The sequence below is a fragment of the Muscardinus avellanarius genome (genome assembly GCF_963383645.1).
Source record: "Muscardinus avellanarius genome assembly, chromosome: 12".
In the NCBI taxonomy this organism is placed as follows: Eukaryota; Metazoa; Chordata; class Mammalia; order Rodentia; family Gliridae; genus Muscardinus; species Muscardinus avellanarius.
Genome location: NC_137798.1, coordinates 5,117,230 through 5,144,944, shown reverse-complemented (window position 1 = coordinate 5,144,944; position 27,715 = coordinate 5,117,230). Strand labels below are relative to the sequence as shown.

Genomic DNA, 27,715 nt, shown 5'->3' with positions numbered 1-27,715 from the left:
ATGGTGCTCATCTGTAACCTAGTACTTGGAAGACTGAGACAGGAGGCTCATAGGTTCAAGAACAGCCTCTGCAACACAACAAGACTCAGGAACCTAGCAAGACCCTGTTTAAAAAAAAAAAAAAGAGCCGGGCGTGGTGCCGCAGGCTTGTAATCCCAGCATTCGGGAGGCTGAGACAGGATCACCGGTTGGCACAGCCTCAGCTGCTTAGTGAGGCCCTTTGCAACTCAGTGAGACCCTGTTTCAAACTAAAGAATAAAAAAATAGGGCTGGGGTGTAGCTCGGAGGTAGAATGCCCCTGGGTTTAATCCTGGTAACACACACACACACACACACACACACACACACACACACACACACACACACAACCAGAAGTCAGCTCTGATTTTGCAGAGTTTACCACGAAGTTGAGGATTCAGCAAGGCACCTCAGCAGCACCTGTCAGAGCCCTGGAGGCTTTGGGAAGCTTCTGTGCTCAGAGCCCTGAGCTCCCTAAGCGCCCTGAACCCGTGCAGAGCAAGGGCTGAGGGAGCTGCAGGGGAAGGGACCCCGGGTCCTTCGAGAACAACACTGGCATTCCCTGGAAGGCCGTGGAAGCCGCGCTGGGCTGGCCGGGCCGCGCTGTGCGGCCGGAGCTGAGCAGGTTGAGTGGGGACTGTGGCTGGCCTGCGGCCATCAAATGGAGGTTTCTGGTCACAGTCCTGTTGGCTGAGAACAAAGCCCCCCCCCCCCCCCCCGTCATTGCCAAGGGTTAGAAGGAGCATGAGGAGGGGCAGAGGTAAACCAGAACCTGCTTGGGCTTGGGCAGCTGGCCGGGGGGGCAGGGAACTCTGCAGGCACCTCCGGGACCACGGGCTGAGGGCTCCAACCTGAATCTGAGGGGCTGGTTCTGACAGCAGTTTTGGAGGGCACCATCTCACCTTGGCCTGAGCAGCTCCCTAGAGGTTCCAGCATTTTCTGCAAGCACCCCAGGTGGCCCAGGGAGCTGCCAGGCTTGAGAAGCCGTGCTGGCCAGGAGCGCAGGGCCCAGGTAGGGTCTCCTGTTCTCCCTCCCTCCCCAGGCCCTTGATGCTGAGGCCACACCCATCCATTGGACCTGGTAGCTGGAGTGCCTCAGGGTCTCCTGGCCCAGGAAGGAGGTCTTTGGAGAATCCCCCCTTCCCCCCTCTCCCCCAGAACCCAGGCCATTCTACCACTAAGCTATACTCCCGACCTTTTTATTTTTCCATTTTGAAACAGGGTCTCTTGAAGTTAGCACCCACCCCATGGCCTCAAACCCATGATCCTCCAGTCCCAGCCTCCCAAGTACCAGGATTATAGACGTGTGCCACTGTATCCTGCGGCCCTCCCCTCCTGGCCCGCTCCCCCACAGTGGAAAGTTACCCAGGGAAGCAGCTGTGGGCAGATGGGCCAGAAGCGGGGGTAGGGGTGCCCGTGGCCCCAGCCATGCGGGCCCTGGAAGGGGTGCCTGGGTTTGGGGACAGGCCCTGAGAGCGCAGGCTGGGGCTGGGAGGGAAGAGAGGTGGGCTTTGAGCACCTGAGTGGAGGGGCCTGGCCCCGAGTGGGGACGTGATCCTGTCCTGAATCATTTCCCGGATGTAGCTTAACAGCCCAGACTTCAAGGTTTTGAGGGGGGAATCTTTTTTCCAAGTTCCTCGATCTGTCATCCCCCTCCCCCGCCGGCCGGATAGGACGAGACCAGTGTCCTCTCTGGCTCCCCCTCGGCCTCTCAGCCAGGACCTTCTCCAGTGAGCTGTCCCTGGACATTGTTTCCCGCCTCAGGAAGTCTCTGATGCCCTGCGCTGGATTTTGTTTTCCTTGTTATCGGGACAACTAATATTTTTTCCTGTGCGGAAAAAAAAAAAAGAGATTTTCCCAAGCAGATTACAGCTGTCAGTCAGGGGGGAGGGGGCTGGAGAGTGAGCCCGCCCTTCATCCTCCTCCCCCTCTGCCACCCTCGCTGGGCTTTTGAATGGAGGAGGAAGCCCTGGCCCCAGAGCCAGCCAGGCATTCTGGAGCCAGGGGTAACTCTGGCCTGGCCACAGAGTCAGGCCCTCCCGTAACTGCCTGCCAAGATTGTTGCTGATAGACTAGGCCACAGGTCCAGGGAGAGGGAGAGGGTCCTGGGCTCGCCTGCTCTCTAGTGGGGCGGGAAGGACAGGCAGCCCCCAGGCCTGTGAGGTGGGGCTCCCGTAGCCTTGGGGACTATTTCTTCCAGATCAGAGTTTTGAACCATCAGACAGTTCTTTCCAGAGTTTTTGAATCATTCAGATTCAAAGTTCAAATCATTCAGAGTTTTGAATCATCAAATAGGTTTTTTTTTTTGTTGTTGTTCTTGGAAGTACCAGGGATTAAACCCAGAGGCATTCTATCTCTGGCTGGAGAGGTATGGCAGCCCCCCACCCCCAGCCATATTTTATTTTTTATTTGAAGCAGGGGCTCACTAAGTTGCTGAGGGTATTGCTAAGTTGCTGAGGTTGTCCTTGAAGCTGCGATCCTCCTGCCTCAGCCTCCTAAGTACTGTGATTACAGGTGTGTGCCACCACGCCCAGCTCCATCAGGCAGTTCCGCGGGACGGGTGGCAGAACATGAGGAGGGGCACCCTAGCAAGGGTGAAAGCACACAGGTGGCCCAGCTCTGCCAAGCTCTGTGACCTCGGGCCACTCCCTTGGCCCCCACCTCTAACATGGCCACACTGACCCCTGCTCACTCACCTCTGCAGGCCTGCGTGAAGTTGTGAGGACACAGATGGACTTCCTGAGTCCATGCAGGTGCTCCTCGCACTTGGGCAGGAGGGTTCATGGCAGGTATCTTAGTTAACCTGCAAGACCCAAAGACCAGAAAGCAGAGGCCATCGCTGACCTCTGCTACATGTGTGTGCACACACGCTCTTCCTTGATAATCCCCACTGTCTACACTGGGAGCCCTATCTTCATTTTTTTTTTTTTTTTTTTTTTTGGTGGTTCTGGGGTTCCTGGAAGCCCTTCTACCTCCGGACTACACTCCCAGACCTATTTTATACTTTTTTATTTGGAAACAGGGTCTCTTAAGCCAGCGCGGCTGGCTTCCAACCTGCGCGATCCTCCTGTCTCCGCCTCCCAAGCGCGGGGATTACAAGCGTGCGCCACCACGCCCGGCTACACTGGGAGCCCTTTCTACACTACCACAGGGCTCTGGAGAGTTTGCCTGGACCTTTAGAAGGGGGACCTGCAGCATTACCGTTCTAAAGCAGCAGGACCTTGCTCGAGGTGATGGTTTTTTCAAGTTAACAATAAATAGAAGAGCTTTGGTTGTGACTTACTGAGCTGTCTGTGGTTTGCAATGTATGAAGAGAGCTAGTGGCCCCTCATGCCTGGATCCTCCTGCAGTGTAACAGTCCTCTCAAAGAGGGGCTCCCCTTCCCTCGGCTATCAGCGGGCGGGTGCTACAGTCGGCACAGCGTCTATCGGGGTGGTGTGTAGGGGGTACTTTCTATTTAGAATTAATTTTAGTTAAAGCTGGGCGTGGTGGCGCACGCTTGTAATCCAAGCTCTTGGGAGGCTGAAACAGGAGGATCGCACAGGTTCAAAGCCAGCTTCAGCTACTTAGTGAGGCTCTCAGCAACTTAGTGAGACCCTGTTTCCAAATAAAATATAAAATAGGTCTGGGAGTATAGCCCGGGGGTAGAAAAGCCCCTGGGTTCCACCCCAAGTACCACACACACACACACAAAAAAAAATAATAATTAATATTTAGCTAAGGATAACACCTAGGTGGTGTTATCCTAGCACATGTTAAGTACATCCCAGTACTCAGGAGGCTGAGACAGGAGGATGGCAGGTTTGAGGCCAGTGTTCTGTAACTTAGTGATGGTGGTTACTAAGTGTTAGCTTAGTGGTGGTTGGTGCCTCTAGCCCCAGCCCTCAAAAGACTGAGGCAGGAGGATTGCTTGAGCCCAGGAATGTAGCCAGAGCAAAATGGCTTGGCTACAAGCAAGACGCCCCCTAGAAGTTAGTGAGGAGGGCGTTGCACCCTCTCAGGAACCCCTTTTGGACTGGGTGCTGGGGTGGGGGAAGGGAGCGTGAGCAGAGGCTGGGAGCTCCAGGCGCTGTGGGGCTCTGGTCCCCATGGCCTCCCTTTTCTGTGCCCCGCTTTGTTTTGTTTGGGGGTACTGGGATTGAACCCAGTAGCATTCTAACTCTGATTTACACCCACAAACCTACTTTTTATTCTTTATTTTGAAGCAGGGTCTCACTGTTGCAAAGGGCCTCACTAAGTAGCTGAGGCTGGCTGCGAGCCCCGATCCTCTCCTCTCAGCCTCCCAAATACTGAGATTATTAGCGTGCGCCACCACGCCCGGCTCCGTACCCCCTTTCGGATCTGCCTAGGTTCCAGGCGGCACCTTGCTGCTGGAGAGAGGAAGGGGGTGTTCTCGAGGGGCTGGCACGCACCCCACACCCAGGCTGGCTGAAACGCAACTTGGCGGGGCTGGGGTCCCTGGAGCTCGCTGCATCCCCTGTCATCCCCAGGAGAAAAGTCCCTGGCGGAGGCAGCCCTCTGCCGGGAGGCAGTTTCCTCAAGCGGCCAAGGTAAGAAGTGGGGGATTTCCAGCCCAGCCCGCGGGGTGACTTCAGTACTGGGGGCTCCTCTTTGTGTAAGGGTAAGGACAGGAATTCCAGCTCGGCCGGGGACTGCGGGGGTAGCAGGCCCTTAGGCCCTTAGGCCTCCAGCTGTGACTCCCATGTTGACGGGAAGCCCAGGGCTGCACCTAGGACCCAAGACCCAGCCCTGGCCGACTCAAAAGGCGTCTCCAGGAGGGGCTGGGGGTCTGGAAACCCAGAGCATACTTACTCATGGGTCTGTGGGGAGTGAGTCAAATCAACGAATGCCCCTGCCTAACCCCAGGTTCTGCCCAGGACTGCTCTCTGGGCCTGGTGATTAGAGGAACTGCAGGTCTGAATCTCCACCCACAGCCGGCCATGGTGGCTCATGCTTGTAATCCCAGTTTGGAGGCTGAGACAGGAAGATCTCGGGTTCACAGCCAGCCTCAGCAATTTAGTGAGGCCCCGTTTCAAAATAAAAGAATAAAATAGGGCTGGGAATATGGCTCAGAGGTAGAATATCCCTGGGTTCCATCTCCAGTGCTACAAAAATAAATTATAAAAAATACGTAAAATAATTTAAAAAAATTTCTACCCACAAAGCACCCCTAATTGATCAGGCTTGGTAGAGCACCCCTGTAATCCTAGTACTTGAGAAAAAGAAGGATCACAAGTTTGAGGCCAGCCTGGGCAACTTAGGAAGACCCTGTTTCAAAATAAAAAATAAAAAGGGCTTGGGATATAGCTCAGTGGTAGAAGGCCCCAGTCTCATAATAAATAAATAAATAAATAAATAAATAAATAAATAAATAAATAAATATGTGTGTGTATATATATATATATATATATATATATATATATATATATATATATATACACACACACTGGGGATTGAACCCAGAGGCATTCTACCTCCAAGTAATACCCCCAGCCCCATTTTTTTTTTTTTTTTTTTTGGTGGATCTGGGGATGGAAGCCAGTGGCATTCAACCTCCCAGCTACACCCCCAGCCCTATTTTTTTTATTCTTTTTTTTGAAACAGGGTCTCACTAAGTTGCGGAGGGCCTCACTAAGTAGCTGAGGCTGGCCTTGAACCTTGATCCTATAGTCTCAGCCTCCCTAATGCTGGCATTACAAGCGTGTGCCACCATGCCTGGCTCCATTTTTCTTCCTTCCTTCCTTCCTTCCTTCCTTCCTTCCTTCCTCCCTTCCTTAGTACTGGGATGAAACCGGGGCATTCTACCTTTGAGCTACACTTCCAGCCCTATTTTTATTTATTATTTATTTATTTATTTATGCAGGTGTGGGGATGGAACCCAGGTGCATTTGACCTCTGAGCTACACCCCCTGCCCTATTTTTTATTCTTTATTTTGAAACCGGGTCTCACTAAGTTGCGGAGGGCCTCACTAAGTAGCTGAGGCTGGCCACAAACCGCGATCTTCCTGTCTCAGCTCCCGAATGCTGGGATTACAAGTGTGTGCCACCACGCCCGGCTTCCAGCCCTATTTTTCCTCTTTTTTTATTCTTTATTTTGAAACAGGGTCTCACTAAGTTGTGGAGGGCCTCACTAAGTAGCTGAGGCTGGCCGTGAACCCAGATCCTCCTGTCTCAGCCTCCCAAGTACTGGGATTACAAGCGTGTGCCACCACACCTGGATAATAAATAAATATTTTTTTAAAAAATTGGCCATACTTCCAAGGCCACTGCAGAGTCAGAGGAGCTGACGATGGTGGCCCATCAGGAGCTGGGAGCCAGCGGCCTTACATTGCCAACTTGCCCTGCAGGAGAGGAGAGCTGTGTGCTAACAGCATCCCTGGGCTCAGCGGGGCTGAGAGGCGGGTGCAATCTCAGACAAAGTAGAGGATGAGGTCATGATGACCTGGTGCTGGTGGCACGCAGGTCCCAGCTCCGATGTCAGCACTCTGCGGTCCAGGTGTGGGTTTAAGAAACAGCTAAAACCTCCCTGCACCCTGTGGAGTCTCCTGTGCCTCAGGCAATTAATTGAATCTTATTTTATTGCCTGGCACGCATATCTGTGGCCACGCGCGTAGGCTTGTGTGATTGAGGCACACCAGACAGAGGGATAGGCAGGGGCTTGGCAAGGGCCCTGAGCAGAAGAGGTTCTGAGATGTGAGTAATAAATCCAGCCTCGGTCACGGCAGGCTAGCAACGTGCCGTGCCCTAAGCCGGGGTTTTACCCATTCCCATGCCAGCCTGCGTGCCAACCAGCCCTCGGGAGAAGGTATTATTGTCTTCATTTTACAAATCAATAAACAGAGTGAAGCTTAGAGACATTAAATGCCAGCCTGAGGTCACGTGGACAGCATTCCCAGGTTAGGATCTGCGCTCGGTCAACCTGAGGCCAAGCCGCGAGGTCTTTCTACCCCTCTCTCCTGTGTGGTTCCTTCAGTTACACTCCAGCTGCTCCTGCTCTGAGGCCCTGGCTCCCCTGAGAGACAGGGTCCCCTCTCCTCTCCCCTCCCCACAGTCCAGGTGGTTTTAGCAGAGCCTGCCCATGCCTTTGGGGAGCCCAGGAGGAGCTGTGCACACCTCAGCTACCAGGCCAACCCCAGTTCAGAGAGGGTCAGGCTGGCCTTAGGATCAGCTAGGACTGGCCAGGGCAGCTGTTTACAGTAAACAGAAAGCTCAGGAGGAAGGAAGAAGGGGAGGGGCTGGAGTCGTCATGGAGACAGGGACAGAGCCCAAGGGCCTCAGCCCAGATCCACAGGCCGGGCCTGACGGCATCCCAGGCCCAGAGAACATCTGGGCAGGGCAGCCGAGCCAGAGAGGTAGAGTAGACAGGCCCGCTGAGAACGCACTCCACCTCATCCTGCTTTGCATTTATTATTATTTTATTATTATTAGTGTGTGGAGGGCACCGGGGATGGATCCCAGGGACATTCTACCTCCGAGCTGCACCCCCAGACCTATTTCTTTATTCTTTTTTGTGTGTGTGGTACTGGGGGTGGAACCCAGAGGCTTTCTACCTCCGGGCTATACTCCCAGACCTTTCTTACACTTTATTTGGAAACAGGGTCTCACTAAGTTGCTGAGAGCCTCACTCAGTAGCTGAGGTGGCTTCGAACCCGTGAGATCCTCCTGTCTCAGCCTCCCAAGCGCGGGGATTACAAGCGTGCGCCACCACGCCCGGCTCTTTATTCTTTATTTTGAAACAGGGTTTCATGAAGTTGCAGAGGGCCTCACTAAGTAGCTGAGGCTGGCTGTGAACCTGCGATCCTCCCGTCTCAGCCTCCCAAGTGCTAGGATTATAAGTGTTCGCCACCACGCCCGGCTCTCCACTTACTATTAACAATAGCAACAACGGTTTACTGAGCTTTTTTACAACATGTTTGGCGCTAGGCCCCCGTGAGCACGTTTTCTTATTTAACCAGGTGATGGACGCAATAAGAGACTCTAATTTATAGATGAGGAAACTGGGGTTCCGAAAGATTAAACAGTTTGTCAAGGTCTCACAGCTTGTAAAGGACAGAGCAGATTTTGGGGTCAAAAACTCTTTTCTCTCCAGACAGTAGGCGAAGATGTAGCTAGCAAGCCCTTCGGTGGATAGGGAACTCGAGCCCCTTAGGTAACAAGGGGACTTTTCCAAGTTTCTGGCATTAAAGAGATTGCTGGGAAGTTGGGTGTGATGGCACACACTGTCATCCCAGTACTCAGGAAGCTGAGACAGGAGAATTGCAGTTTTGAGGTCAGCCTCAGCAACTTAGATAGACCCTCAGCAACTTAGCAAGATCCTGTTTCAAAATAAAGTACAAAGGGCTGGGGGTATAATTCAGAGGTAGAATGTCCCTGGATTCAATCTTCAGTACTACTACTGCTACTACTACTACTAGCACTAATATAAAGAAATTGCTGGGAGCTGGGCACAGTGGCACATATGCCTATAATCCCAGTATTTGGGAGGCTGAGACAGGAGGATCACAGGTTCCAGACCAGCTACAACAGTTTGGTGAGGCCCTCAGCAACTTAGTGAGACCCTGTTTCAAAATAAAAATGAAAAGGGCTGGGGGTGCAGTTCAGAGGCAGAATGCCCTTGGGTTCAGTGCTCAGAAACACACACACACACACACACACACACACACACACACACACACACACACACACATGCTGAGGACAGAACCGATGTATTCTAGCCCTAACCACTAGACCACACGACCTCTCCATGATTTAAGTTGGGAAGGTCCAAAGAGAAACTCCCTTTCCAGCCCCAGCCCGGAGCCTAGGCTCTTCCCTAGCTAACACGCATGGCCCTGTGGAGGCCACGAGGGCCCAGGGTGCGGTGGGGGATGCTGGGGGGTTTTTGCCCACACATATGGTTTCCAGATTCCAGGGGATGAAAGGAGGCCCTGAGGGGCGGAAATGGGGGATGTGCTATGACAAATTTAGACTAATTGCTTAAAAAAAAAAAGCCAAGAAACCCTAAAAAAATAAAAGCAAAAATTCCACTAGAAAACCAAAGGGAATTATTTGATTGTGAAACCGAGTGTCGTGAGGCGCAGCATAAACCGTGCTGGACTGTGGAACAGTATCAAGAGACTGGCTGTTCGGAGGATGAGGGCGGGAGGAGGTGCTGCCTTCTTTCGGGGTTTGGGACAGGCTGGAGCAGGGCAGGACCAGCCACATCCCTGGTGTCCTGCTGTGCACCACCAGGATGGATCCTTACAGGCTCCCCGTGTGCAGCTGCCCCAGGAGGGCTTGGGCCAGCCCTGGGGGTCCTGGGGAAGGAGGGCGCTCGCCGGTCTCTGAATCCCAACTTCTAGGGAAATGACCAGGAGGGACATCTGCCTGGAATTCAGCCTACAGTAGACCCAGGGGTCAAAGGTCAAGGGGGACAAGGGGACTTCCCAAGGCTCTCAGGGGAGTGCCAGCCAGCCGGCGCTTGTGCCAGCGATGGGCTGAAGCACGAGGGGGAGGCTGGTAGCGGGCCAAGCCCGGTGAGTGGCCGAGCAAGGCCCACCCAGCTCCTCAGCCCGTCCATCCCATCCCCCCAGCTGGAGTGGCATTCTCCCCTCCAGGAAACTTGGACCCAAGAGAGCGCGGAGGGCTGCCTCCTCCTCTGGAGCCTCTCTTTCCCAGAGCCATCATTTTGCAAGAAAAAGTAAGCTTTGTGCTTCGAATTCCACGGAGTCCTGGAGGCAAGAGCCAGCACGGGGCTCACAAGGTCCCCGGCCTAGAGGAGCAGAGCACGGGGCAGAGGGGAAGAGAAGCAAGTTGCCTGCCGGGGCTGCTCCGTGCCAGGCGCTCTGTGCCCAGTGAGGCTTCGCCAGCGGCTCAAGGGCTGTTACATTTATCCTCATTTTACAGAGGAAGAAGTCAAGGGACTAGCTGGCTAATGGCAGGGCAGAGACTGGCCCTTGCTCTTTCCAGATCGCCTCCCTGGCCTTCAGCTCAAGCCACTTTGGCTGGAGAAGGTGGCAAAGGAGCAGCAGGACAAGCCAGAGTCAGGGATCACCGTCAACCCGTGCAAGTCTCATGGAGAAAAGCAGAGTCCTGGACGCAGCCTCCCGTCGGCCACCGGCTGCTGCTGGCTTCGGCCTCTGTAAAGTCAGGAAGCGGAAGCAGCAGCTCGGCGGTTTCCCACTGGGCTGGGCATCATGGCACCCCATGGAAATCGGCACGAGGGAGGACAGGACGGCCCGAATGAACAGGGCTGTGGCCCCCAGCCCAGCTCCCGCCCAAGATGCTCAGCATATCAATTTCAGGTACTGGACATTTGTGAAAGCTTTTATTTGAACAAGGGTTCCACAGCATGGTCTCTGAGGTCTCTGGCACTCTGGCCGGGAGCAGTTCAGGTCCTGAGCTGGAGAAAGAAGCCGAGGATCTGGCGAGGGAAGTGGGGTGGACCATGTCTGGGTGTCTAGCCCTGCAGGGAAGCCAGGAACGATGCAGGCCGGGAGTTAGAGCCCTGAGAGCTGGCCGGGGGCAGGTGAGCTGTGGAGATATATGGCACCTGTCTCTGCACCTGGGAAACACAAACAGACCTTTGTCCGCACCGCCTGGGAACCACGAGCGGCGTCCTTGGGGTCAGACCAGTGCTCTCTTTTCTCTCTGCCCTTTCTCAGTGGACATCAATCGCTGGTTGCCAGCCTTGGGCCACCCTGATGGCGTGGCTCCTGACTCAAGGATTCCTTCAAGGCAAAAGCCGAGCAAAGAACAGGGAGGAGAGGGAGAGGAAGGCACCCACTCCTGCGCTGGCAGAGTGGGCCAGTCTCCTTGAAGGGAAAACCCTGCCTTGTGCCCTTTTTATTGGCCATCCTAGACCAAAGTTTGTCCCTCTGCTTCTCCCTTTGGAATCTGGGCCCTGCCCTGACGGCTGGAGCATGCAAGCTCCCTGAATATCCTCGCCTCGAGGCTCCAGGTAGAGAGCGCGGAGAACTCCAGCTGCCCGCGCACTGAACCATCCTCCTACCCCGCTCCTCGGCCACCCCGCCCCCACGCAGGACGGCCTCTGCCCACCATCCACCCTCAACCTGCCGCAGGACCCGGCCTTGCCCCACATACGCCGAGCTGCCAGCAGGGTCCTTTGTGGTGTTGCTCCCGTGTGGCACTGCCTAGGGGCCCCACCATGGGGCAACAGATGGACCTATGGTCTCTACAGAACAATGGTGGGGGAGGGGCCCTGGCATCAACCGCCCCAAACAGGAAGCTTGCTTGAGCTTCAAAGGACTGGCAGGGCCAAGGGGCTGGGGCGGGGCCAGTGCCAGGACCCCGGCTGCCTGAGGAGAGCTGCCTGCCAGCCGGGGTTCCCGGCGCGGAGCAGCGCTGCAGTGGCCAGGGCAGCTGGGCAGAGGATGCCCTGCTCCCCAGGACAGGGGCCTCTGGCCTGCAGCGGGCTGGGGAAAAGGGGCTGGAGGCCGGGCTGTTTCCCAGTTCAGCTGCCAGTCGCTGGCGGGACTGCAGCTTCTCTCCCAGGCACGGTGGGTTCAGCCCTCCAGCAAGCACTGGCGAGGGGCAGGGCTGGCACCGAGCCTGCCGCCCACTCCCTGCCTCCTGCTCCCAGCTGCTCGCTCAGAGCCTTTTCCTCTCCACTTCCTGTTCACACAGGGGGGGGGCGGGAAGTGGAGGGAGGAAGTTGGGGGGAGGCGTGTAGGGGGGACCCATTGAATAAAAGGAATTAACCGTTTCCCTCCTCTGACCTCTGGGAATTTCCGCCTGTGAAAGTGTCTCGAAGAATCAGTGGAGCTGGGGAGTGGAGAGGTGTGCCCCCCAGGCTCCCTCCCCCACCGGGTGCTAGTGGGGCCAGATAACTCCCTCTGGGCCCCTAACCTTTTGTTTCCCTGGCGCCAGGGGGGCAGCGTCAAGGGCCGCCTAGAGCCTGGTGGCCTCGGAGCCCCCTCCCAACCAAAGGAGTTGGTGCCAGGCTCTGGCCTGCCACAGGGCCTTGGGGGAGGGGCAGGAGCCCGAGAATCGTGGCCCCAGGAGGGATGAGCTCACACCCAGGCTGGCCGCCGGGCTCCGCGCCCTCGCTGTCAGGCTGGTGCCCTTGGCCAGTTCGCCTGGGGGGCAGGAGGAGGGAGCGCGGGCCTCCGGGGCCTGGGACTGGGGCGGCACACCCTCCCCCGGCCACTCCCCCAGCTCGGGATGCCAGTGGACGGCGCCCCCTAGCGCCTGCCTGCCAGCGACTGGGAAGCACGGCCCCCAGGGCCCTCTCAAGGGCGGGCCTCAGGAAGCACCTGCTCCCCAGGCCCATTGGCCGCCCAGCGTCTGCCCCAGGTGGTTTCCTTGTTTACAGGCCTCCTGCCCTGGCCCCGGCGTCACCGCCTGTGGCCACTCCTCCTATTTCCAGTGACCGCTCCAGAAGCAGCTCATTCATCGGCCCCAGCACACACAGCTGCTCTCCCCCCAGCCTCTTGGCCCTCCCCCAGGCTTAGGGCCAAAGCCCGAGGCCTTCTCTCTGCTTTCCATTCCAGGCCTTGCTTGGTTTCCAGGGATCTAAAAGCCGTGGCTTCCCGCTGCCCTGACTCACCGGAACCCCGTTTTGTCAGTGCCAGGGAAGCCTGGGGCCTTTTCCCAGGAAAGAGGAAAACGCCTAGGACCAGATGGACTGGCTTAAGATAGGAGGGCAGGGCCCCCAGCTGCCTTGGCACACCTCTGGAGAGGGGCAACGGGCAGTACTGTTAACTAGCATGTATTAGGCACCCGTCGTGTCCCTAGCCGTTTACGTAAGCAAGTCCCCACCCAGTGGCAGACCACGGTTCTATACTCAGTATTCACTTAGAGGGGGAGAGGGACACTGCTGGCCCTCCTTGGGTTAGATCCAGGTGTGGGGGAGCCTTGGGCTACATGGGGAGAGGCAGGGAGTGGGCACCTTCAGACCCTCCTGCAGTAGTAGAAAGAACGCTCCCACTCGCTTCTGGGGGATGGCAGGGCCCTGGGAGTCAGATAGGACGCTGCCAGCCCTTGCAGGCCCAGGGGCACCAAGAGATCCTGTGGTCCTAGTGGTTAATGCTTCATCAGGGCAGATTCTACCAGGATTGCAAAAGATACAATTCCAGGCAGAGGCTTAGGCTGAAGGGAGGGGACAGTTCCCAGCCAGGGGAGTGTGGTCCCAAAGGTTGCAGGAATACTCTTTAATTCTGTCCCAGTCTGGGCCAGCTGACAGATCACGCCCATTGAGTGCAGAGCAGCAGTGCCCTCTGAACACCTGTCCACAGGGCAAAGGGCGTTCAGCTGAGTCTCGGACAGCCCTGGGATTCCTAGGACTTAGCCTCCAGCCCCAACTAAGAAAGTGTCGTCTAGGGGAGGAGCAGGGGGAGGAGAGAAGGAAAGTGGCCGGGCAGAAACAAGGAAGACACAAGCAAAGTCTAAGCTGCGCAGGGCTAGTGGAGGGGACAAGCCGGGGCTCAGAATCAGGGCCAGGCAGCGGAGCTTTCCAGAACAGTCTTGGGATAACCAGGGAGGAAATAGCTGAGGAAGCCCTAGGAAGAGTGACTTGGGAAAGAGTGCCTGGGGCGTGGGGTGGATGGATTCTGTGGCCGGCAGCACCACCTGCCGGCCAGAGGGAGGAACAGCCCCGCTCTGTGAAGGGCAGGCTCCAGTCCCCAACGGAGAGGATAGAGGGGGCAAAATCCTCCAGGTGAAGGGCCGGTAACAAGGCTCAAAGGCCCGCAGGGCTCTGGCCACCCTTGGTGGCACCAAGCCCCTGCTGGGGCTCGCTCACTCCCAGCTCAGCCCCACATCAACACAAAGCCATCAGCTCTGGAGCCAGAAGTGCGGTCAGACGGTTTAATGCTCTCCACCCATCGGTCCTCCAGGTCCGCGGCCCCAGGGCTGCTTCCCACTGGGGAGAGCTGGAGGCCCAGAGTGAAGGCGAGGGGGTACTCTCACTCCAGGAGCGTTAGATACAGGGAGCAGGGGCTCGGGCGCTAACCCCCGGGCTGAAGCCTGGGGTCACAGCAGTGCTAAGGCAGGACTGAGGTGCAGCTGGCAGCACACTCCTGCACTTGACACCTCTGGGCTACGGCTCTAATTCCACTCCCCCACACTACCACAAGATGACTGCACAGACCAGCACGTGGCTTCCCAGCAGGTCAAGCAGCTGGCCCCGCCTGCCGTCCACCACAGGACACCCCTACAGCCAGCTGAGGTGCTCCTCCTGGTAGCGCTGGGGGTCGATGAAGGGCCGGTCCACAGAGCGGATCATCAGCTCCCCACAGTACACACACTCAGCGGCCACCAGTTCATCCAGGTCAGCCTTGAGCTGCTCCCGGCTGGGTCCCCCAGCCGCGGCCCCGCCCTCGGCCTCCTTGGCCCGGGAAGAGCCCTTGGCCGGGGGCGGTGCAGCCCCCAGCTTCCGCTGCAGCTCCTCGAGCCGGGCCTGCTTGTAGGCGGGCAGGCCGGGCCGCACAGCCTGCAGCAGGCAGTCGGCGTGGAACATGTGGCCGCAGAGGAAGAGGTAAAAGGGGCGGTTGAGCAGGGGGAAGTCGCAGGTGGCGCATTTGTCCTGGGGCTCCACGGTGCCATAGCGGCCCCGCAGCTCCTGCAGGTCTCGGCGGATGCGCTGGGCGCTGGCTGTGGCCTCCTCCATCTCCCGCTGCAGCTCCTGGATGTGGTGGTTGTAGGCCTTAAGCGAGCTGCAGATGGCCTCCTTGAAGTGGTCAATGGTGACAAAGTCAGGAAAGAAGGGTAGCACATCCTCAATCTTGAGCAAGGGGCAGCTGGCCAGGCAGGCCATGGCCGTCTGCACGTCTTCTTCCTCCTGTACCACGTGCCGAGCGATCTTCAGCCACAGCTTCTTGCGGAGCTCCTCATCCTCCTCCGGCAAGTCTGCGCACTGCTTGGCCAGGTCCACGTCCACCTGTGGGGAGCACGGCTGTTAGGCCCAAGCACCCCGTCCGCCCAGGAAGAGGCTCGGGGAGACAGGTGCAAGGAGAACCTAGGCTCGAGCTGATCACAGACAGGACTCAGAGCACTCAGGGCAGTAAGGGGACGTGGCAGGACTCTGTCAGTAATGGGCCCAGCACTCTCGCGGCTATAAAAAAAGCTACTTACGGTGGTAGGGCGCCAATCTTAGTAAACTAAAAAGTCACGTGGAGCCGGGCGTGGTGGTGCATGCTTGTAATCCCAGTACTTGGGAGCTGAGACATGGTTCATGGCCAGCCTCAGCTTAGTGAAGCCTTCCACAACTTAATGAGACTGTTTCAAAATAAAAAAGAATAAGCCGGGCATGGAAGTGCACACTTGTAATCCCAGTACTTGGGAGGCTGAGACAGGATTGCAGGTTTGTAGCCAATCTCAGCAACTTAGTGCAGTCCTCTGCAACTTAGTGAGACCCTATTTCCAAATTAAAAAATTAATAAATATGGCTACGGGTGTAGCTCAGGGGTAGAATGCCCCTGGGTGGTTCAATCCCCAGTATTCCCTCCCCAAAAAAACAACAACACCTGGGAGCCAGGAATGGTGGCACATGTCTACAATCCCAGTGCTTGGGAGGATGAGGCTTGTAGGTCTGCGGCCAGTTTCAGCAACTTAGTGAGACCCTGTTTCAAAATAAAAATAAAAAGTCGGGTGTGGTGGTGCATGCTTGTAATCCCAGCGTTTGGGAGGCTGAAACAGGAGGATCACACAAGTTCGAAGCCAGGCTCAGCTACTTAGTGAGGCGCTCAGTAACTTAGTGAGACCCTGTTTCCAAATAAAGTAAAAAATAGGTCTGGGTGTATAGCCCAGAGGTAGAAAAGCCCCTGGGTTCCACCCCCAGTACCACACACACACACACAAATAAATAAATTAAATAAATAAATTAAATAGCTGAGTGTGATGGCACACACTTGTAATCCCAGTACTTGGGTGGCTGAGAGAGGAGGAGCGCAGGTTTGCAGCCAGCCTCAGCAATTTAGTGAGGCCCTCTGCAACTCAATGAGACCTGTTTCCAAATAAAAAATAAAATAGGGCTGGGGGTGTAGCTCAGAGGTAGAATGCCCCTGGGTTTCATCCCCAGTAAAAACAAAAAAAGAAAAAAGAAAGAAAACACACACACACACACACACACACACCATCATCTGGGGCGCACACTAGACCACTGTTTTATTTTTGTTTTGTTTTGGCTTTCGTGGTCCTGGGGATCAAACTCAGGAGTATTCTACCCCCGAGCCCCAGCCCTATTTTTTTTATTCTTTATTTTTTAAATAAGGTCTCACCAAGTAGCAAAGGGCCTCACTAAGGAGCTGAGGCTGGCCGCAAACCTTCAATCCTCCTGTCTCAGCCTCCCAAGCATTGGGATCACAAGTGTGTTGCACTATCGCACACTTGCCAGCAAGAACACTGATTGTCAAGCCTTACCTGACATTCTGATTCAGTAAAGGCCAGGCTTTGGGCCCAGAAATCTGCATGCTAAACAGCACTTCAGCAGTCCTAGGCAGTGGCAAGCCAGTGCCTTCTCCTACTAACGCGTATGTATTAGGTGCTGTTCCGAGTGCTCTTCTGAGCAGTACTAATCCACCCTATGAAGTCAAAGTAACTCTTAACACTAACCCCACGTTATGGCTGAGCAATCTGAGGCACAGCAAGGTTCAGAAGGCAGGCAGGTTCACGCAGCCTCGTAAGAGGCAGAGCTAGAGTCCACATTCTTAGTGTCGGCCCGACAGCACCTTTGTGCGGGGGAAGCTGGCACCCCCTAGCCTGGGGTCGAAACTCACCTGCAGGGCCAGGTCCACGGCCTCCTCGTACAGCTCCAGCACCTTGTAGACATGGACGCAGGCCCGGTGGTGGCCGTGCTCAGCACAGAGCCGCAGCGCATACTTGAGGTCATAATGCACCCGGTGCGGGCTGGTCCCCGCCTGCTCCAGGTAGGCCAGCAGCGAGGCCGGCTGGCCGCGGGCGTACAGTGACAGCAGGTAGTTGTGAATGGCCTGCTCGGTCTCCCCAAGCACGTTCACGCAGAACTCCATGTAGCGGATGGCCTGGCTCACCTGCTGGGTCTCACCGCCCTGGCTGTAGTTCACCAGTGCCGGGATGAGCTGCCGGGCATCCAGCCGGTTGCCCAGCTCAATCCAGGCATCCACCAGCTGGCAGGGGATGTGACGAATGAGGATGGGTGAGAACTTGTAGAAGAGCTGGGGGTCCCGGTGGCGGGCCAGCACGGCCAGGGCCTCCTCGTAGGCCTCGTGCTGGCAGTGGTACGCCACCACCCGCTCGTAGTCCTGCATGATCACTGCAAAGTATACCATGTGTTCTGTGTCCCCATGACTGGCAAGCAGCTCGTGGATGGAGGCCCGGCTGGCAAAGAGCCACTCCTTGTTGCGAGGGCTGCTGAGGAAGGCACGGAAGCGCTCCCGAGTTTCCCGGTAGAGGTTCAGAGCCTCTGGGTCGCCCTGCAGGGCCCCGAGCCGGCTCAGATACAGCTCCGTCAGCCAGGTGGTCAGTAGCGTGGCCTGGGTACGCTCGGCTGGCTTCAAACCGGCCAGTTTTCGCTGCAGGAACTCAGCCAGAGCCTCCTCCTGCCGGGCCTCCAAGAACTTAAGGGCGATCTCCTCAAAGTAGCTCTGGGTCAGGGCATAGCAGCGGGCACTCTCCAGGTATCGGCGCTGGCGAAAGCAGAAGTCGGCCTCCCGGGCCAGGACCGTGTCCAAGCAGTCAGGTCGCTCTCGACAATACTCCTTGGCCAGATCGAAGCGGTTCATGTCCAGATACGTGCGCCAGACATCCCGGGCCTCGCGCTGCACATGATAGCGGAAGACCGCGCGCTCTGTGTAGGCCCACAGCTGGCCCGTGGAGGAATCCTTCACCATGTGCTTGAGCGGCCCAAACTTCTCCAGGAAGTGATCCCGCAGCACCACCTGCCCAGTCAGCGTGCACACCGCCTCCACCCGGTCCGCCAGCAGCAGCAGGAAGTGGAACTGGGTCAAGACGATGGCCAGGGGTGGGCTGGCCCCAGGACCTACTCCCTCTGGGTACTCCCAGACTCGCTCTTCACTCAGCAGGGAGTCAGGACGCCCACAGTCCAAGGAGCCATACAGCACGCCGTCCCCCATCATCCAGGCAAAGGCCCGGGGTGCAGAGCGCAGCTTGGGGGTATAGAAGGCCAACTCGCTGTAGCCCAGGTTGCTGGGAAACTCGCGGAATGGGGGCGGGTAGTCTGTGTAGGCAGCAAAGAGTCCGGAGAAGCCCTGGGCCTCAGCGCCCTCCGCTGCTCGGCCTAAAAACTGGAAGAGGCGCTGCCTAGTGGTGGCGATGACGAAGCCCCGCCCGTCGGGCCCCCGCTCAGCCTCGAGGGAGCACACAGGCGCCGGACCCCCTTCTTCATTTAGCACGTACAGTGGACGGAAGTAGAGATCTGGGGCAGGGCCAAAAAGCCCACCCTCGCTGGCTGAGAGCTCGGCTTCAAAGATCTGGCCTTGCGCGGTGCCAACCAGGATGGGACCTGTGCTGCTCTCAGTGCCCAGCGCCCGGTTCCAACCTACACTCTCCACGAGCTGCCCCTTCCAGCGCGCTAGAGGCCGCACCTTCTGTCCGTTCCGGTTCACGTAGAGGACCTCGGTACTGCTCAGAGCGATCAGCAGGTGAGAGCCTAGAGGGCGGGGCAGGGCGCCCTGTGGGTGCGGCCTTCTCCACCCTCCTCCTCGCCCACCCGCCCTCCCCAGATCCCCAAGGCCCTCCTCGGCCTCCACCCACTCACCAGTGTGGTCCAGGAACATCTTGTGAACCCTGGCATCGTCCTTGCGCCCCAGCTCCACTTGGTTGGGCTCATTTGCCTTGCCCAAGTCGATGCTGCGGAGATAAGAGTCACAGCGTCTCTTTTCTGGACCACAAACCTCTTTGATAATCTGGTAAAGGCTCCTCCCCTGAAATCTACATATAGAAAACTATGATAACAGGAAGGGAAATGCACCAGTGGTGGGTGTGCATGGATGTCTGCACCACTCTGACCCTCACTCTGACGTGGTTACTGTGCACCAATAAAGGTATAAAAATTCTGAATATAATTCCCGAGAGACCCCAGAAAGATACCGGGGTCTTATTTCAGAAACCCTGGAGCAAGGTGTGATGGCACCTAGTACATAGGAAGTTCAAACAGGATTGCAGGCTTGAGGTTAGCCTCAGCAACTGAGCAAGGTCCTTGGCAACTTAGGGAGACCCTATACCAAAAGCCAGGCATAATGGCGCACGCTTGTAATCCTAGTACTTGGGAAGCTGAGACAGGAGGATCACAAGTTCATGGCCAGCCTCAGCTATTTAGTGAGGCCCTCTGCAACTTAATGAGACTCCATTGCAATATAAAGAATTAAAAAAAAAAAAAAAAATGGGGCTGGGGCTGAGAGGCAGAATGTCCCTGATTTAAATCTCTAGTACTGAAAACAAAACAACAAAATGGGGCTGGGAGTGAAGCTTGGAGATAAAATGCCCCTGGGTTCAATCCCTAGTACCGCAATAAATAAGTAAATAAATAAATAATAAAATAGGGCTAGACGGGTATTTTTTGGGTAGAATGCCTTTGGGTTCAATTGTCTGTACCAAAAACAAAAAAAAAACCACAAAAACAAAAACAAAAAAAAAACCCCTCAGATTTGAGAACTCTCCCACTTCCTTCCTCTAGTTACCAAGGAGAAGTCTTTCCCCTGTGCTCTGGAGCTCTCCAGTGTATCTGGGAGACAGCAGGCTTGTCCCAGATTGCTGGGGTAAGAAAGAATAACAAAGAATAGCCAATGGTTACTAGGCACTTTCTATATACCAAGCCCCAGGCCAAGAGCTTAATTTAGTATAATCTCAATTTTTCTTTTTTTTTTTTTTTCCGGGTCTGGAGATGGAACCCAGGGGCATTCAACCTCTGAGCTACACCCCCAGGCCTATTTTTTTTTATTCTTTATTTTGAAACAGGATCTCACTGAGTTGCGGAGGGCTTCACTAAGTAGTAGCTGAGGCTGTCTGTGAACCGCGATCCTCCAGTCTCAGCCTCCCAAATGCTGAGATTACAAGTGTGCGCCACCATGCCCGGCTTTATCTAAATCTTAACAACATTCTTTTTTTTTTTCTCCAGGAATGTACAAATGTCTTTTACAAAATAAATATTTTTTACAAAAATACAAAATAAATTATCTGTAGGCATGGACAATGACAGCAGTAAACCATTATATATTATCAACTAAAACCAGTAACTGCCAGGCGTGGTGGCCACGCTTATAACCCCAGCATTCGGGAGGCTGAGACAGGAGAACTGCAGTTTGCTGCCAGCCTCAGCTAATTAGTGAGGCCTTCTGCAACTCAGTGAGACCCTGTTTCAAAATAAAGAATAAAAAATAGGGTGGGGGTGTAGCTCAGAGGTCGAATGCCCCTGAGTTCGATCCCCAGACCCACAAAAAAATAAAAAATAAATAAATAAAAAAGTCTAGCTAGGTGTGGTGGTGCGCCCTTGTAATCCTAGTACTTGGGAGGCTGAGGCAGTAGGATTACAGGTTCAAAGCCAGCCTCAGCTACTTAGTAGGGCCCTCTGCAACTCAGTGAGACCCTATTTCAAAATAAAGAATAAAATGTGGGGCGTGGTAGTGCAGCATTCGGGAGGCTGAGAGAGGAGGACTGCAGTTTGTGGACAGCCTCAACCACGTAGTGAGGTCCTTTGCAACTCAGTGAGAACCTGCTTCAAAATAAAGAATAAAAAATAGGGCAGGGGGTATAGTTAGGAAGTAGAATGCCCCTGAGTTCCATCCCCAGTACCAAAAAATAAAGAAAAGAAAAAAAAGGAATAAGTAATAGGACTAGGGGTGTAGCTTGGAGATAGAAAGCCCCTGGGTTCCATCCCCAGTACCGCCAAAAAAAAAAAAAAAAAAAAAAAAGCCTTCATCTTGTATGTGTATTAGCTTTTAACTTGCTTTCCTCGGTTAATATTTTATACAAATTCCACTAGTCAACAGATATAGCTCTCTGTTTTTGAAATTTTAATTACTAGTGCTATTAATTGTACAAAATAATGGGTTTTATTGTGTCAATTTCATTCATGTATATATAACACACATTGATCATATCCACCTCTTTTAAAAACTGCACAAGACCGGTGTGGTGGCAAACGCCTTAACCCCAGTACTTGGGTGCCTGAAAAGAGAATCACAGGTTCGAGGCCGACCTCAGCAAGTAGTGAGACTCTGTTTCAAAACAGAAATAAAGCCAGGTGTGTTGGAGCACGCTTATGTAATCTCAGCATTCGAGAGGCTGAGACTGGAGGCTTGTGGACAGCCTCAGCAGTACTTAGCGAGGCCCTTCGCAACTCAAGTGAGACCCTGTTTTATAAATAAAAGAGCTGGGTGTGGTGGCACACACTTGTAATCCCCGCGCTTGGGAGGCTGAGACTGGAGGATCGCACAGGTTTGAAGCCAGCCTCAGTTACTCAGTGAGGCTCTCAGCAACTTAGTGAGACCCTGTTTCCAAATAAAATATTAAAAAATAGGTCTGGGAGTATAGCCCAGAGGTAGAAATCCCCTGGGTTCCATCCCCAGTACCACTAAATAAATAAAATTAAATTTAAAAAAAGATAGGGAAAAACAAGAAAAAAAAAGATAGGGCTGGGGGTATAATTTGGAGGTAGAATGCCCTGGATTCCATCCCTAGTACCGCAAAACAAACAAACAAACAAACAAATAAAATAGGGCTGCAATGTATCTTAGAAGTAGAATGCCTCTAGGTTCAATCTCGAATACCATAAAAAATAAAACTGCACAACATTCCATTTTATGGCTGAACCATAATTCCAACACCACTTCCATGTTGGTGAGCTTTTAGGTCTGTTTTTTCCTACCATAAATAATGACACAATCAATATTCTGTGTCAAGGCCCTTGCAAACTGGCACCTTCTTTTTACAATATATATTCCAAAAGTGGGCTGCCTGGATCAAAGTTATAAATATTTTGCTGGGCATGGTGATGCTTACCTGTAATCCCAGCAATTCAGGTATCTGAGAAAGGAGGATCATAACTTTGAAGCTAGTCTAGGCAATTTAGTGAGAACCTATCTCAAAAAAAAAAAAAAAAAAAAAAAAAAGGGAATCTAGCTCGGTGGTAGAGCACTCCTGAAGTTTAATCCTCAGTACCACACATAAATATAAGATATATGGAAATACACTCATGCATTGCTGGTAAGTATAAGTCACCACCACATTTTTGGAAAGAAATCAAATTTATTTATTATTATTATTATTATTATTATTTATTATTATTATTTTTTTGGTGGTACTGGGGTTCCTGGAAGCCCTTCTACCTCCGGGATACACTCCCACGGGCTACACTCCCAGACCTATTTTATATTTTTTTTATTTGGAAACAGGGTTTCTTAAGCCAGCGCGGCTGGCTCTGAACCAGCGCGATCCTCCTGTCTCCGCCTCCCAAGCGCGGGGATTACAAGCGTGCGCCACCACGCCCGGCGTTATTATTATTTTTTTAATGGGGAATGAACCCCTGGGCATTCTACCTCCGAGTTACACCCCCAGCTCCCTTTGTTTATTTTGAAATAGAGTCTCACTAAGTGGCTGAGGCTGGCCTCAAACCTGAGACCGTCCCGTCTCAGCCTCCTAAGTACTGGGATTGTAGGCGTGCTCCACCACGCCCAGCGTGGAGAAGCAATTTTAAAGATATGAAGTAGCTATAACCTTGCAGAACCAGAGCTTGAACCCAGACGTGCTGACCACTGACCTCTGTCCCCACCCTTTTTTGTTTTTTTATTTTGAGACAAGGTTTTGCTAAATTGCCCAACTTAGCCTCAAACTTCAGATCCTCTTGCCCCAGCTGCTGGAGTAGCTGGGATCACAGGCATGTGTTACCATTCCTGGCCTCCACCTGACATCATTATATACATATATTTTTTTTTGAGGTGCTGGGTATGGAACCCAGGCGCATTCTACCACCATGCCCGGCTTTATTTATTTATTTATTTTGCAGGTCTAGGGATGAAACCCAAGGGTACTTGACCTCCGAGCTACACCCCCTGCCCTGTTTTTTATTTTTTATTTTTGAAACAGGGTCTCACTAAGTTGCAGAGGGCCTATGTACCTGAGGCTGTCCGCAAACCGCGATCATCCAGTCTCAGCCTCCCAAATGCTGGGATTACAAGCATGGACCACCACGCCTGGCTTACTTTTTATATTTAAATATCTATTCTATCAATAATTCATTTTGCAGCTGGGCATGGTGGTCCATGCTGGTAATTCTTGTACTTGGGAGACTAAACTAGGAGACACGTTCGAGGCCAGCTTCAGCAAATTGTGAGGCCCTCCACAACCTAGTGAGACCCTGTTTCAAAATAAAGAATAAAAGAGGGCTGGGGTATAGTTCGGAGGTAGAATGCCCCTGAGTTCAGCTGGGCATGGTGGCACATGCTTGTAATCTCAGTACTTGGGAGTCTCAGACAGGAGGATTGCAGGTTCTTGGCAAGCCTCAGCTACTTAGTGAAACCCTGTTTCAAAATAAAGAGTTAAAAATAGGGGGGCTGGGAGTGTAGCTCAGAGGTAGAATGCCTCTGGATTCAATCTCCAGTATCCTCCTTCCAAAAAAAGGATGCCCCTGGATTCAATCCTCCATACTGAAAAAAAAAAAAAAAAGAGCATTTTGTGTAACAGAAGCTCTGTTTATCTCAGATAGTTTTCCAGATAGATAAACAAAGCCGGGCGTGGTGGCGCACGCTTGTAATCCCAGCATTTGGGAGGCTGAGACCTGGAGGATCACGGTTCGCAGACAGCCTCAGCTACTTAGTGAGGCCCTCTGCAACTCAGTGAGACCCGGTTTCAAAAGTAAAGAATAAAAAATAGGGCAGGGGGTGTAGCTTGGAGGTCAAATGCCCCTGAGTTCCATCCCCAGACCCGCAAAAACAAACAAACAAACAGATAGATAAACAATTCTGCAGACACCTTTGTCATATATTATTTCCTTCCTAGTGGATATGTAATGCAGGACTCTAGACAATTCCAATGATCTGTAACCAACGTGTGGACTGAGACTATCTTTAATAAATGAAGGACCATATTTAGAGAGATTAGGTGTCTTGGTCAAGATTCCATAACTAGTAAGTGGCGTAGCTAGCATCTGAATCCAATCAGATTCTTTTTGTGTGTGTGTGTGTGTGTGTGTGTGTGTGTGTGTGTGTGTGGTGCTGGGGATTGAACATAGGGGCATTCTTTCTTTGAATCACACCCCTATTTTATTTTTATTTTTATTTATTATATTTATTTTATTTTTATTATTTATTAATTTTGGGGGGTGGTACTGAGGGGGTGGAACCCAGGGGCTTTCTACCTCCAATCTACCTCCAGGCTATACTCCCAGACCTATTTTATATTTTATTTTGAAACAGGGTCTCACTAAGTTGCTGAGAGCCTCACTAAGTAGCTGAGGCTGGCTTTGAACCTGTGTGATCCTCCTGTCTTAGCCTCCCAAGCGCTGAGATTACAAGTGTGCAGTACCACGCCTGGCTTATTTTATTTTTATTTTGAAACAGGGTCTCACTCAATTGCTGAGGCTAACCTTGAACCTGCAATCCTCCTGCCTTGGTCTCCCAAGTACTAGGATTACATGCATGAACCATCATGCTGGCTCATATAAAACTTTTTTTTTTCCTTTGGTGGTAGTGGGGTTCCTGGAAGCCCTTCTACCTCCAGTCTACACTCCCAGACCTATTTTATACTTTTTTTAAAATTTGGAAACAGGGTCTCTTCAGCCAGCGCGGCTGGCTTCGAACCTGCGCGATCCTCCTGTTTCCGCTTCCCAAGTGCGGGAATTACAAGCGTGCACCACCACGCCCGGCCCTCATGTAAAATTCTTAATTACTACACTATATGGGTTCTCTCTGGGAAAGGACAGAATTTGTCCTGAAATTTCCCAAACTATATCATTTGTACTGTATCACTTGCCTGGAGTAAAGAAAGGCCCCTGTCAATTAATAGTACCCAAATATCGTAGCACTCCCTATTTCTAAACCTTTTCAGCCTTTGATTACCGGAGCAGCGTATCCTTGCCCAGGCTCATGCAGAGCTGATTGCAGGAGACAACAAGACTGGTGATTCGCTCGGAAGGAGTAAAGTCAATGCGCTGCTTGGTGAAGATGGGCACTTCCTTCTCCAGCTGGGCATTCACGTACCCTACAGGTAAGGAGTAAAAATCAACCATGGAAGAGCTGGAGAAAGGCAAGGAGAGCCAAAAACCAAAGCCAAAGCCAATAAAACGAAAGAAAACCAAGAGACGACAGGGCTACGTCACACTTCCTCACTCTCCCTACCGGTCCCGCTTCCAGGACCCTGGTTAACAGATAGTCTGAGATCACGTAGTCTGCCTGTCGCCTTTACAGTAAGGGTCTTGGCCTCATCCCACACTTCCCACAACAGTGAAGGGTTGATTCTTTGAACCCCTGAGACGCTATTATAACATGAGGTACCTGGTCCCAGTGGTAATGCGAGGGGGAGAGGGGTGTGATCTGGCAGGGAGTTGGTATGCGCATTCTCCAGAATCAGTCTTTGGCCCAGCAATCCCAGCTTATCACGAGTATTTTGGCTCCATTCTCTCCCCTCCTCCCTGGCCATGCCATAGCAATACTCCACTAGTCTCCAGATGATTTAAGGCAGAGGAAGCCCTGAGAAATAGTCCCAATCACTGGTGTTAACCCATTGTAGCGGATTTCTCTCTAGTCAATTGCTCAAAATATCCCAGGATTCTGCACTATTTTCTTTTCTTTTTTTTCCCCCCCCCGGGTCTGAGGATGGAACCCAGGGGTATTTGACCTCCGAGCTACAGCCCCTGCCTTATTTTTTATTCTTTATTTTGAAACCGGGTCTCACTGAGTTGCAGAGGGCCTAAGTAGCTGAGGCTGTCTGCGAACCTGGATCCTCTGGCCTCAGCCTCCCAAATGTTGGGATTACAAGCGTGCGCCACCACGCCCGGCTTCCTGCACTATTTTCTACAAAAATCACTCCTGAACTCCAGGTTGCACTTAACTCTAGCCAAGACCAAGAATAATTCATTTTCATGTTTCCCTGTTTCAGTGACAAAAGGCTTTAGGACCATCCCTCCGTCCCCTACAACTTTCCTTTTCCAAAAGTTTCTTTACCTATTCCCTTCCTTCTATCCCACCTGCAAGGGGTCTGGGAAAAGCAGAGAATCGGGCATCGAGAGAAGTCTAGAGCCTTTTCTCAGTTCTTCAAACAGCCCAGCTGCGGCCCTGTGGGCAAGTACTTCCTGATCTGAGCCCCGGTTCCCTCTTTGGAAAGGACCCTAGTGGTAGGGCCTAGATCACGAGGCTGCTCTGTGGCTCTTTCAAACCGGGACCATTCACTAGCTGGGAGCCCAGAGAGCCTGAGGAAAATAAAGGGCCTAGGTCCCTGATTTTGGAGGTGGCTCCGGGCTCTAGGCGCCGCCCTCTCCGCCCCGGCCCCGCAGGTGCCAGGAGAGCCGAGAGGTGCGGCGGCGCCTCCTCCTCCTTACCCGAGTGTGGGATGGCCATGCTAGGGCAGCCGGGCTGCAGCACGGCGGAGCGGGACAGCGAGTCCTCATACTCATCCAGGATGGACGCCATGGTGCCAGATCTCCGGGTCCTTCGTCCGGGGCCCGGGGATCACAACTGGGCTCCCCCCAGGGATCCCCGTCGCCCCGGGTCGGAAGCTGCGACCCCTCAGCTTCTGACAGATCCTGGGAACCTGCCGCCGCCTCCCGTAAGATCCTGAGGGCTCTCTCGCCCTCGCCTCCTAGAGAGAGAAGGCCGGGCGCCTCCCGCCGAGCCTGGCGCAGCCTCGTACCCCGAGAGCCCGCGGGATCCCCTTCTGCGATCCCAGGCGATCCCACCCTCGCCCCGCAGCTCAGCTGACTCCCGCCCCGTGACGCGCGCCTATGACGTACTTCCGGACTCGCGGAGCCGGGTGGGCGCGCGGGGCGGCGGCAGGAGGCGTGGCGAGGGCCGCGAGGGGCGGGGCCACTCCAGGCCACGCCCACCCGCCGCGCCCCTGCGGCAGTGTCCGGCCTCGACACTAGGGGGCAGGCGCGGCCTTCGCCGCCCTTCCTGACCGCCTCGCAGGGTCCACTCCAGCCTCGCCGGCCCGCAGCGGTCAAGCTCAGCCTCTCTGAGCCCGGCCCCGGGGAGACCTCCCGATCCTCGGTCTAAGCGGGGCCTCCGTCCACCCTCACCAGGCACAGCCTTCCGTCCACACGCAGGAGCCCGCCGGCTTCCAGAAGGACGTCAGGCCCGCAGGAAGCTGCGTGCCAGAGTCGCCCAAGATGCCCGACAGTGGCTCCTGGGCTTGGGGGAGGGAGGGAGGTGGGCAGAGAAGTCAGGGACTGCGGCCCCCACTCTGCAAAACGGTGGGAGCTGGGGGTGGTGGAGGCCGCCTGTGACCCCGGTACACGGGAGGCTGAGACAGAAGGATCGCAGGTTCGAAGACAGACTCAGCAATATGGTGAGGCCCCCAGCAACTTAGTGAAATGCTGTTAAACTAAAAAATAAAAGAGGAGCTGGGATGTAGCTCAGTGGCAAAGCGCCTGCTTTGCAGGTGCAGCGCTCTGGGTTCAATCCCGGTCCTAAAACAACAACAAAAAAGACCCCCTGAAAAAGAATAAGCTAAAAAATAAAAGAGGGCTAAAGTGGAAGGCTCCCAGCTGGGGACACAGCTATCCTCGTTTTTGCAGCTATCCTGGTCCTAACAACTGATTACCCTTTACTCC

The 27,715-nt window shown here is 53.8% G+C and overlaps 1 protein-coding gene across 1 annotated transcript; it reads right to left on the bottom strand.

The window, feature by feature from the left end:
• Window positions 1-14,170: 14,170 nt before the first annotated feature.
• On the bottom strand, window positions 14,171-26,576 carry VPS18 (VPS18 core subunit of CORVET and HOPS complexes; the record flags this gene model as incomplete). The annotated part of the gene is made up of 5 exons (XM_080708218.1): window positions 14,171-14,896; window positions 16,734-18,604; window positions 18,713-18,804; window positions 25,008-25,149; window positions 26,486-26,576. The coding sequence occupies 5 exons, from the start codon at window positions 26,574-26,576 to the stop codon at window positions 14,171-14,173; spliced, it is 2,922 nt and encodes a 973-aa protein (XP_080564344.1).
• Between the last annotated feature and the right edge of the window lie 1,139 nt (window positions 26,577-27,715).